The sequence below is a fragment of the Seriola aureovittata genome, chromosome 17 (assembly GCF_021018895.1).
Source record: "Seriola aureovittata isolate HTS-2021-v1 ecotype China chromosome 17, ASM2101889v1, whole genome shotgun sequence".
Taxonomy (NCBI): Eukaryota; Metazoa; Chordata; class Actinopteri; order Carangiformes; family Carangidae; genus Seriola; species Seriola aureovittata.
In genome coordinates, this window is record NC_079380.1 from 22,302,720 (window position 1) to 22,315,601 (window position 12,882).

General features: G+C 42.4%; 1 protein-coding gene and 1 long non-coding RNA gene across 3 annotated transcripts in view; one reads left to right on the forward strand and one right to left on the reverse strand.

Moving 5' to 3' along the window:
• The first annotated feature begins 473 nt into the window (after positions 1–473).
• Positions 474–12,882, forward strand: part of LOC130185330 (uncharacterized) — a 35,497-nt gene continuing 23,088 nt past the window's right edge. For both annotated transcript variants that reach the window (XR_008830140.1, XR_008830139.1), the window contains exons 1-2: positions 474–933; positions 4,436–4,496. This is a non-coding gene — a long non-coding RNA (uncharacterized LOC130185330). The remainder of the gene's footprint in view (positions 934–4,435; positions 4,497–12,882) is intronic.
• Positions 8,357–10,177, reverse strand: junbb (JunB proto-oncogene, AP-1 transcription factor subunit b). Its single transcript, XM_056401741.1, has one exon. It carries the CDS (start codon positions 9,822–9,824, stop codon positions 8,838–8,840), a length of 987 nt encoding a protein of 328 aa, XP_056257716.1. The 5' UTR covers positions 9,825–10,177; the 3' UTR covers positions 8,357–8,837.

The window sequence follows — 12,882 nt, forward strand, 5'->3', positions numbered from 1 at the left end:
CTTAATTTGAAATGTAACGTATTTTAGTTTCTGCAAATGTTGAAGAATTGTTTTGCATGTGACCACAACCCAACCTAAATTACATCAGCCCATACTTATTTTTTTTATTTTTCAATCCTTGCCTGTGAAAAAAAATCATATTTCATAACTACCAATTGGATATACTTCATACAAGAACAATGAAATGCTCCAAAATACTTCTACATCTTGTTAAAAAACTGTAAAGCTTGAAGGCCTCTATAATAGTTTAGTTTAATAGGTCTTTATAGTTCATTTTTTCACTGCCGCCCGTAAACCTCTTTAAAAAGATAAACTGGGAGAAATGTGCTTTAACTCTTTAATATTAAATGATAGAAAACATATAAATACCATGTAACACAGAGCTGATCCTTGTGTCTCTGCCTGCAGGCTCTCTGCTGTTTTCACACCTCAGCCTATTGGCCTTCAATCAGAAGTGCCCACCCCCCTTTAGTTCGCTCTGATTGGTCAGGGGAGACGTCAATCTACAAACGACCGTCATTTAAAAAAATCGGGGGAAAAAAAACATGCTTTTACCGACGGAAAAGATCAGTCATTAAGTCTTACCTCCAGTTACGCTCGCTGTTTTCCCTCGGACCCTCCGGAAGTGAAATCTGCTCCAAACTTTACCTGGAATCCTCCATTTTGTAGCAAGAAAGCTAACAAACAGCAGCAGACCCGCTAACAGCCGCAGAAGGAGCCGGTTGGAGGGAAAGAGAGGAGAAGTGAGGGAAGATCAGCGGATACAAATCGCTCCTTCGTCTGATTTGGACTTTTGGCAACGATAATCAAAACCTGGAATACTTTTATGAAGAAACGCTTTTGTTTTTTCGTGATCCGTGGACCCTTACTGGACTAAAGGAATATAAATAATGGAGGAATGGAGCGGGAGTAGTAGTTCTACACGTCTAAAAGGTAGGCAGTCACCACGCCCCACTGGTACATGATGCTGGTGGATATTAATAAATCATATTTATGTGCTTATGGTTAGCGAAAAATGAAGTGAATATTTGAATTCTAGCGACTCTTACCGATCTAAGGAGGTGCAGCCTGTCTATACTGACAAACATTTAAGCATCAGAACACGTTCAGAACCTTCTAATGGGCCCATTAATGGGCCAGCGGGCTGTATGAAGTTTAACTGTTTATAACTGTTTATATATAGTTATTTTATAACTATTTCAACCATTTATCCATTTCCTTTTAATTATTTCTTTCAGTGTTTTTATTTTTCATTTGCCACTTTGAACTATTTCAACTGTTTATTTTAGCTAACTAGTTAAAACACCTGTCCATTACTTTAAGCTAACTAGTGTGTCCATTATTTGAAAGCTAACTGCTAATTTCAATTGCTTGTCCTTTACCTTTATATCTATTTCAACTATTACTCCATATATTAAGTTAGCTTACCAACTTACTTATATTCATTTCTATCTTAAAATTCATTATTTTTAGGTAACAAAGTCAACTGTGTATCCCTTAGGCTACTTTTAGCTGCTATTACTTTTATCTAACCCTCTAAAACCATTTATCCATTATATTTGGCTAACGATTTTAATTTTCAACCTTTTCTCTGTTACTTTTAATTAACTATTTAAACTTCGCTGCCTGCTTTGTAATTACTTTTCATGCACTTAAATGCAACAGGTCGTAATAATTGATGGGCAGCTTTGCTGATTATTGTAAATTTACCTTAGACCAGCATCAGTCCAGTTTATGCTCCTACCTGGTTGTTTGTTTGTTTTCCTCCTCACCATGAATATGTGGATATGATTTTTAATTACTTCACAGTTTCTGAGTTGAGTTGAGTTCATTAGTTGATCTTTTCATGTACTTTCTGGTAAGAGGAGGCGTAGGCCTTCTGTCCCTGTGCACAGCTCACACCTGGCTTGATACACTGGAAGAATTTAATTGTTGTAGTTAGAAAAGTTTGGATAAGAGCTCAAACTTTTGTAACATAGAGAAGATTCCTGATTTTTTTTTTTTTTCATTTATCAGGCAGGATGAATTTTGCAAAGGACTAGCTTGTTCCAAAATGCTACTGTACAATGTTTTCTTCAAATACCGAAACCCCTACTGAGCAGAGCTACACCATGCATCAGAAACCTCAAAGCTCTGGAAATAGATAGCTCCACTTCCTCTGTGTTCTTTCGGCTGTTATGCCACACCACCTCTGCTACAGCACTTATTTTTAACTCTCTACCAAATGTGTCTCCACATGTCCATTCTTCATGAACTAAGGAAATCATTTCAGCCTAACAAGAATTTTTTTTTTTTTTTTTTAATTTACTTTCTCGTTCATTAAATCAAATCAGGCAACACGATACATCACCTCAGGCCAAGCATTGCATGTCGACAGGCTTGCAAACATTTAACTGTTGTGTTGTGTTGTGTTGTAGTGTTGGTGCCTCGAAACATGGCCTCCACCTCTGATTACGGGGGCAGGCAGTATCTTCTCACCACTGTCAGCCCACGATTTACTGATACATCATGACAAGTGTGTTTACCCTCCTGTTCAGACAGCTGTCACTCAGTCTTACCATTTCCCAACCATCGCTTTAAGGGCGGAATTCAAATGTTCTTATATTTAAATAAGTATCAGGACAATTTATTTTAAGTCTGATTTTATTATACGGGCCACATTCAAAATGAATGCCTGTTGGGTCTGGGAGGATTTAAGTCTTTCCAGTGATTCAGCTTTGCAGCAACTGAACTGACAGCAAGACTCATCATCTGAATCCAGCAATTAGACCCTCCCGATAAATCAGGACACATGAATAATGTGTAAATTAGCCAACGGTATACAGATCACAATGTGGCATATCTGTCTTTAAAATAACCTCATTAAAAGTGACTAATACATGGACTTAATGCATAAATTATCTTTAGTGTTGGGTTTCTCACTGGAACAGTTTGTGCCCTCTGCAGGTGAAAATCCACTGAACACAAGCTGTGCATCATGTTGATAATGCCACACACCACTTGACATTTTTCTGTTGAAAGGACAGGCAATGAGGCAGTGTGTGTGTGTGTGTGTGTGTGTGTGTGTGTGTGTGTGTGTGTGTGTGTGTGTGTGTGTGTGTGGTCGTTTGAAGCTACTGCAGCTATTTCTGTAGTGAACTGGTATTTGATGATGTTAGCTAATAACGTGTCCTCTGTGAAAGTCATCATCTCGGCAAATGACAGAGCTGGACAGAGGGGTTCACAAATGAGTGTCATTCTGTGTGTGCACACACACACACACACACACACACACATATACACACAGATGAGACGAGGGTTAGGGTCTTTTTAATTTGTTTCAGCATCGTTTCAGAGTTTTTACAAGGCCTTGGGAAATGAGATGAGGATAACTTTGTAATTTGTTGCAGCAAGACCGAAATTTGACCTTCAAAGTCCAAAACACTCTGTTTTTCTCTCCCTCTCCCTTTCACCCACTCACTTATTCTCACACAAACATCTAAATGGCGACTACTGGAGCGTGTTTTGTCGAGTTTCATTCCCACCCTCCGTCTGTGGATTACCCTCACATCTTCTGTATGGCCAATGGGACAATGCAGTCGATACAACACTGTACACACAATTCACTATGGAAAATATAACACGGGACTTTAGGGACCGTCTTAAAATAGCTGCGGTGGGAAGGCAGGTTGAACCTCATGTTCGTTGCAGAAACAGAGGGGTTGTATACGTAGCGGCTGTTGGTGACGTTAGTGGAACCAGTTGTACAGTGATGGTGGTCGAGTGGTCCGGCTCTCAGGGGAAGTCGCCTTTAAGCTGTTTGGGCCACCACCACATCTTAACCTGAGCAAGAACAATGCAGATATATATAAAGCTGAATCATGCCACCAAGTGTCTGCTCTTTGGTTGATTGAAGACAGGATTCAAGAAAACCTGGTCTGAGAATGTAATCTACTGATATTACTAGTAACCAGTAAGAGGAGCTAGATTTCTGTTCTTTTCAGTAAAAAGCCGATCTGTAGAATATGACTTTTGGCTGAGCAGGAACTAAGTAATTAAAACAGTTACAATACAGTATTACATTTTTTTTTTTTTTTAACAGGGTCATTAGTAATCTGTGTAACCTGTCACATTTCAAAAGTAACTTTCCCAACATGAATACTAAGAAGACTCACTCAAACTTTGGCACATTTAACTTTAGAAAAAGAAAGACCCTCCACAGGATCCATCATCCATTCATTATCTGTGTGCCGTTATGTTTTAACAGGTCGTTAAGGAGCATGCAAAAAATAATATATCAATATCTGTACAACTCAAGTCACCATTAACAAACAGGGCAAAGCATAAAGACTTAAGGATGGTCTGAGGTGAACCGTAACATTAACTTTGATAAGTTAATGAAATAATCATTTTAAATCTTTTTCTTCTTGTTTTTCTTTTTACAATTAATCCGCAGAAAAACTGACAACACTCCCCCTGCTCTCCCAGAAAAGTCAGACCACCCTCTTTTCAGCAAGGTAAGAATATACAGTATAACTACATGTTTTCTGACCACCTCCCTCACTAGCTAAGACTTTTCATACAGTCCCTTACTGAAATAAAGACAGTCTGTGTTGTAATCCTAGAAGCTGTGCTGCAGGCAGGTTTGCAGTTATAAATGTAAATAATGAATGCACTCTCTCCGCTTTAAGGATGATAATGAGATCTGGTTAAATACATTATCCGATCCCTGCGCAAACCTCAAATCTGCTCAACATCCACATTGTTGCTTGTTGAAGAGGAATGTGATGCTTATTATTCAAGCAAGAGGAGAAATATTTTGAACTTTAATCACTCCATATATAACTGCAGTTACATAAAACGCAATCATGCACCTAGAGCCGAGCAAAATGCGACTGAGTGGTTCGTCCAAATACCAGGTTACATCTGAAAAATACATAACAATTGTCCTGCAGACCAATGTCAGGCCCAAGGTTTGCTCTGGGATGGGAAAAAATGAAGGACTTCATCATACAATACAGAAACTGCATGAATTCTACAAGGTCTTAACACACATTACCATATACACAATACATCTAAATCTGTCTGCATGGAGAGTCTTATTTTAATAAATAGACCCCCCCCCCCCCCCCCCCCCATGTAACTGTAATCACCAAATGCCAGTAAAGTGACTGTCTGTGTGGTAGTAAGGGCTGGGAAAGAGCTTGTAAATTGGCCTTCTGTAAATAAAAAGAAAGATTAGTGAAGAATAAACCGTAATTTAGAATTTTGTTTATTTCTTTTTAAAGCTGAACCTAAATAATGTGGCCTATTTAATTAACTATGCTTTGTACAAAAGCTCTCAGGTGGTGTTCTTTATGAAAATTATCAAATGTATCGCTGAAATTAAAAGTGAGGCAAGAAATAATACATATTTTTTAGATAAAAATGTCTTTAAAAATGATCTTTTAAAAGCAATAATCAATAGCATATCTATCATGATCACAGCAAATAGAGTCTTTACAATAGGACATCTGTAATTGGTGCTGTTTTAGTTTAATTCCACTAGATGGCGACGTGCGCCTACAGAACTGCCTCAGACTGCACACTGTTACTCTGACTGGTGTGTGTGACCTACTGCTCTGCTGTACTTTTTTTACACCAGGAAACATTATAATGGGACTTTATTTCAACAAATGCCGTTTGAACACCATCATTAAGTTCCCATATATAAGTTACAGCTTTGTCTCATGAGGCCCTGATACATTATACTGTTACTGGCAGCACTGTGATGAGTATGTAACTGTATTAAATTAATGGGACAGATGATAAATTAGTCATTATTAAGTCTAATGTGTTAAAAAAAAAAAGATATTATCGTCATAGGAAACTGTTAAAAAATCCACTTCATTACAAGCTTCCAGCATCTGTGATATTGTGAAGTGAAAACACATATTACATAACCTTAATATACATAGCAAAATGTTGATAACTTCACATTTATCACTGCAGCAAACTCCCCTCAAACTAGGTCTCATGAAGAAAAAGAAACACCCCCTCCCTCCCTCCCAAAGCAAGCTCTCTATTAGCCTCCTGAAACTACTGATGCAACTTGTGATCCGGCTTCTGTAAGAACCTCAGATGGCCGCGGCAAGGTGGGAGGAATATTCATGGTTCTCAAGAAGATAACAGAAGACCGGAGAGAGGGAGAGAACGAGTGCGAGAGCCAGGCCTGTGTGTGTGTGTGTGTGTGTGTGTGTGTGTGTGTGTGTGTGTGTGTGTGTGTGTGTTTGTGGGAGGGGAAGGGGCCTCTTGGAGAGGAAAATCAAACCCACCCAGGGCTTTTCATACGTCACTGTTCACATCACAGATGTTCCCACAGACACTCAGTGTGGGTTGTGGGCCGAGGCGTGTGGAGAACCAGTATGGCTAGTTTTCTGGAGTGTGTGAGTGCATTATAATATGTAGGCCTGCTGTGTGCGTAAATGAAGACTTGAACACTGCAGTGATATTTTAAAATATTCCTTTGAGTAGGAGCCGGGCGAGAAGAATAGCAGAATAGAAAATAGCTTTGTGATACTTGTGAGGGCAGAGGAGATGTTGCTGATTCATTAATATTCATTAAGAATTTATAGAAATTAAAACATTGAGGGGCCACAGCAGAATCTCTGACTTCTGTGATAACTGTTTGAAGCCAGACTGATCCTTATCATAAAGGTTATTTGAAACTGTTGAAACAAGCAAAAACAGACAATGAGCTCAAAAAATGTACATCCCCTGAAATATAGGTTTCTAGGTAAAAAAATAAGAAAAAAATAACAGAAAGGGAGTAATTGTGTGGGCGCAGCCGGTTTTGTTTCCACCTTCATGGCAGAAATAGGGGAGTTGTTATTGATGGAAATTAAACTATTTAAATACGTGTCAGATGAAAAGAGGTTAAAAAACCTTCCTCTCCAAAACAGCTTGAGGTGAGAGTGCTGCTCAAACCGCAGCCCTCACTCACTCAGGCTTTTGAAGTGGTTTTCGTGAGTACTGAGAGTTTTTGTCTCTCTCTCTCTCTCTCTCAGTCCAGACCGGCTGTGTTGTTTACTTGTACGTCAGAGACTGTTTTTACAGGACAGAAACCCCCCTCCAGTTTTCCTGAGACCGGCCTGTGAACAACTTCTCGCTCTGTCACGAAAGCAGAAACTGTTTTCAACACACTTGTTTTCTTTTTAAGTTTCACTTGTTTTATTTTATTTATTTTTTTTTACCATGGAAGCTCCAAATGTTCCCCTGTGTCAGCACGGTGAGCAGCCACAGTGTCCCTGCTGCACCTCCTCACCTCATATTATCATTATAATAACTGTTCTGTGCGTGACCCCTGGCTAATCGCACGAATGCTTAATGACTCATTGACACAATTCAACGCGGGACTTTCCCCCACCTATATCCATCTTTTGAGCCCCCCCCTCCCCTCCTCCCCTCCTCCCCTCCTCCCCTCCCCTCCCTGGTGCAGCACATATTTGGCCAGTGATGCGTCCCACCAGAATGTTTTCCTTGGCAGCGCGCACATCTCCATCTCTCCGCACACAGATGCTCCTGCGCGCTCCGCACACCCACTCTCGCCTACTGCTCTGCCAAGCGGCATGGCATCTCGAGACGCCCCCGACATTCCTGAAGCCACTGTCACTTCCCCCTCGTGTGCACGATCTCTATTATACCGACACCTCAAATATGTCCTAATGACTGACTCGTGAGTGGCACCGACAGGTTGAAGAATGCCACTGCGGTTTTATGACGAGCCTTAAATATTGCAAGTCGTGTTATATGATGTAAAAATGTGTTTTCCACTACTTCCTGTTGTCTTCTAGTAAATACGAACTTTTATCCATTTACCCCATGACACGGTTGAACTTTGCTCCATTCGCGTGCGTGTATGTATGTGTGTGTGAGTGTGACGGGTTAGTCTAAAGTTGCACAAGAAAAAAGGAAATTCCGCCACCCTCGTGAAGCTCGCAGGCCTTATCGATACAACAGAAGGAGGGATTGAGATGAAACCAGTTTACATTACCTGGGCGGGGGTTCCCAGAAATCCTCCCCTGTGACGCTGTGTTCACCAACATGCCCATATATGGACACGCCCGTGCGTAATTAGGAAAGGATCGACGTCCGCGGGCTACGCTCTGTGCGTAAAAACACTGAAATCAAAATGTGCCTGTGTAAGGGTTCCTCACCGGGAGCCAGAGCCACTGTTATGGTTACAGTATGATAGGAAAGAAAGCTTGTTCGTCCTCCCCACTCTTTCCTGCTGTGTGTTTGTGTGTGTGTGTGTGTGTGTGTGTGTGTGTGTGTGTGTGTGTGTGTTCGTTCTGTCTTAAGTGACACACATTTATAAAACAAACACTCGAGATCATCATTTCTGTTTCATGTGAAGACACTTTACTTAAATACACATAACAAATAAAAAAGACATTGTAAACATTGGACATCATACGTTTGTCTGGATCAACCGGACAAACAAAAATAATTTACACAAGGAATAAATGTAGCATGTTGCATGACAATATCAGTTGCAAAAGTACAAATAATCATTCCCATTTTCTAGGCTACCATTAGTAAACCCGACTCATGGGCCAGTGGCCGACATTGTGTTTTCTCAGTCTGGATGCTGCCCTGGTTTCTGGGTTTGAATGGTCCTTTGAGCGGTGTCCAGCATCCGGAAGTACCATTTCAATCAGTCATTTCACCCTAAATAGCCTATAGAGTTGTCTACACATAGCCCCCGGCCCTGTGATGCTGCCAGTGCTGACAATGCATCAGCCGGTATTCCAGTGCTGCGCATGCAGAACATGACTCCAGTGTTATTACTTTTCAGTCAGTTAATAAGTCTCTGTTGTTTAAAACGCCTCCATCTTGCTTGTAAGCATCAGCTGACAGCCGCTGCTCACATGTGTCAGGACCTTCTGTTTGAGCTGGGCGACCTGGTCCCGGAGCACCGACGCTGTGTTGGAGAGCCCCGCGTTGTCGTTCTTCAAAACTTTCACCTTCTCCTCCAGCCGGGCGATGCGCTCCAGCTTGCGCCTCCGGCATTTGGTGGCCGCTAGTCGGTTCCTCAGCCTCTTGCGCTCCGCCTTGATCCTCTCCTGGGTCTCCAAGTCGATGGGAGACATCGGAGGCGAGCCGTCACTGCTCAGGAGGTCGGGCACCGTCTGAGGTTCCTCTTTCAGAGCGACGAGCCGCTGCGGATGGAGTCCGGAGGCAGGGAGAGAGTGCTGGAACGGGTGCGTGCCGTGCGTCGAGGTCTGCGGGTGGCTCTGCTGGTGTGGCGGCAGGTAGCTGATGGTGGCTGTAGGGTAGCTGGATGCGGAAGAGAGGCTCGTGTTCGGGCAGTAGGCGTTCAGTGTTGTGTAGATAGGAGGCTCCGGCTGCAAGGCGGAGCCGAAGACACTAGAGGCCGCCGCTGAACACGTCGTAACTCCACCGGCACCGATGGACACGTTAGGAGGGGGCATCTGGTTCATCTTGTGCAGCTCGTCCAGGGCTTTTACAAACCCCTCTGCGAACCCCTCCTGCTCATCGGTGATGCCCCGGTTGTAGAAGTACTGACCGGGGGTGGGAGTGGTGATCACACCGTTACTGTTTTGGATGATGAGCCTCTCTAGCTCTGGGGATGCGAGCTTCAGGGACCCCACGTCTTGCTGCCCCCCTTGGTACGGGTCTGTCTCGGCTCTCAGCTGGGATTTCAGGTTGCGATAGGGCTCTGTCAAGTTCAAATTCATATTCTGCTTTAGCAGTTTGTAGTCGTGCATTGCTGCATCTGAATGGCCGTAAGCCGACAGAAAAGAGTCGTCATGATAAAAAGGCTGTTCCATCTTTGTAGACATAAAGTCGTAGGAAAAAGTGAGCTTACCAGCTTCTTACAGAAACACAGTCTCTGGGTTATCAACAAATGTCAGTGTCAGCAGAGAGCATGCATCAATTCAGGCACTCGTCGTCTCTCTTAACTGTGCCCCAGAGTCAAAGTGGAATTTTAAAAACAAATCACTCCAAAAATAATAAAGAGTGAAAAGTCCAAGGTCCAACAAGAGCTGTCTTCAGTTCAGAGTCGGCAGCTAAAAGTCTTGTCCAGTGTCAGCTCGCTGTTTCTCTTCTCAGCCCAGTGAAGGAAAAGTTGTGACTGTGAATCCCTGTGAGCTGCTGTGTTGGTCTCGGGTGCTTGTTGAGGTGTGTACAGGCGGGTCTGTACGGGCTTTTTTATATAGGCACACACCGCAGGCCGGTGCCGCGCTGTGATTGGCCGGGCGGCCTCGGAGTCCGTACGACGTCATGTGACGCTAATGCCGGGAAGAGGCGACTGTAAACAAGCCTGTAGGCAAGTGAGCGCAGCGAGGAGGGATCGCAGCGGAGAGCGGTGTCAGAAATAGACGAGCACACTGGGTTTTTTTTTTATTTTTTATGCGCGTTTAGAGGTTGAATAAGTGGTTGTTGGATAAGCGAAGAGGTGAGAATACTCTGTTAGATTTGAATAAAAGCGTTTAATGCAGCAGTTCGTGTTCTGTTACACCGTGGAAGAAAAAAAAAAAAAAAACTGCGCCATTGCTCGTTTGAGTTAATTCAACGTGTGTTACATCAAACACGGAGCTGATCTGTTCATCTGCGACCTGGCGGATCGATTTATTATTTAGCGATTAGAGTCAAGAGTCTGTAGAAGATGTTTACTGTGATCCAAGAATGTAGAGGAAGTCCTCAGGCCTTATATGGGCAGCGTGACGTAACAGTTCCTCTCCGGGAGAACCGGGAAGCCACGCCCACCCCCGGGCCTCATTCCAGCAGCATTCCTGCTCCTGTATAAACCCCATCCATGTGCTAGTTAGTTAGGGACTTTCTGCCTCAGCAGGGAGACGTGAGCTCAGACATCCCAGCTCCAGCCATCTGTGTTCACTGATCAGGACACTTAAACAGACTGTGTCAGAAAATAATCTGTACAACCCTAAATCATCTTCTCCTTTTCTTTTTCTTTTCTTTTTTCTTTTCTTCATCTTCGATATTGACATTAAAATAAGATTAATTCAGATTACAGGCTGCGTCCGTGTTGACTGTAGTGACAGCAAACTGTGTCAGTGATCAGCTGCAGGACAGACGTCCTACATGATCCTGACGGGTTTGTGAGGTGCTGCTGATGCTGGGCACGTTGCCCTGAAGTAACGCTGCTTTGATCATGAACGGCAAATAGAGCAAAGGCTGTCCAACAAGAACCAAACCCAGTCAATTATCTCGAGCAGGGAGGATCGTGTTCAGTAATTCATCCTTTTGATCTATGAGGCCTGAAAAAAAATTATCTTTCGTTTGGTTTTGCTTTAGAAGCAGAAGAACTGAGGTTCATCCTCTAAGAGCTCAGCGTGCAGAGGAAGGGAAGTGCGATTCCTCTATAGTGCACCTGTTTCAGATGTGGAGAAGGGAACCTTTGTCTCCTGTTTGTAATTCTTCAAACGCCCACACAAACGCAGACAAAATGCCTCCACCGATGTATCCTGTATCCCTGCACAGACAAAACAAGTCAGGTAGGATGCTTTGCCTCGGCAGGAGCTAAATCCTCTGTCTGCACCTGAGGGATGAACCTCCTGATCGTTTTCAGCAGCCGTTTATTCCAGGAAACACATCAATAACAAATCTCTTGTTTACCGATGACAACTGGAGACAAGGCCAGAACAGAAAACATATTATGACTGAACAATGAAATATGGAAATGGACTCGTCCTCATTAAAATGAGCAGATCAGTGGTTGCTAAGCATTTTTGTCTGATGAACCTCTACAGCCCTACACATCGGATGAGTTCAAGTACCAACCATCATCTTCCAAACATGAACAGACTTTAAACTGGATGTTTATTCATATTAATTATATAAAAGAGCATAGTGTTACAATCTTTTTTAATATAACTTAATAAAGAATTTCTGTGCTTACTGGCTTGGTTTTGTCAAGTATGAATTCATGCCACTACCACTGAGGTTGGTGGGCAGATTTAAATAATTTAAGATCAGCCTTCAGCTATTTAAAACAAATATCAGGAAGTATCTTTTAATCAAACCACAGTTTCCATTGTTCAGTTAAAATAGAGTTCATTAGTTGAGCATTAAAGGCTTTGAAGCACAGCAAACTAAAGTAAACAAGAACATCATCATATTTAAACAAGTCAAAACTAGTGCTGCTTATCTCCTTATCTGATTTATTTAACCTTTGCTATTTTCATCCACTAAATGTCAGTCTCTGTGTAGCCAACCTGTCCTGGAGAAAGGGGCAGGATCAAGCTTTCAACATGTTTTCCCGTTGGCAGTGAGCAGTCATGACTTCGCTGTAACAACATGTACGCGCTGTGTTTCAAAAAAAAAAAAAAAAAAAAAAAAAAAAGCATACACAGGAGTATTTGCTCAGACAGACCCTGTTATCATGTTTAGGCCTAAAGGTAAAACTGCTGTTAGGACATAGAGTTACTCAACATCTTTTACAACTGTCACAGGAATTTTCTCCGCTCGGAAAATTGGCTGAAATCACCACTTTTTTTTAGGGTCTCCATGCCTGATCATAATTAGCTCATCTCAGGTAATTCTCTGGTATTCAGAGCGACTATTTTAATTCTATGCCTTTTTGTCAGTATCCATGGGAATATGTATAAACAGAGGAAAACAACAGTTCCTGGCAGTGTTGTTCCTCCACTTTGCCACCTCCCTTATAAATTCTATTCTGTGTGCAGCTGCCTGTGTCTGCTGCTTGCTCTGCTCTGCTTTGGGTTTAGGTTTTTATTCAGCGTTGCGGATGAGGCTGACCACAGTCCTAGTGACATTTTGGCAAAGCACAACAGTATAGGGTCCAGAGTGGTGAGTGTTTACGGGAACACTCGTGAGGTGGCACCGTGCCATCCTGCCAAATGTTAGTCAAAAACA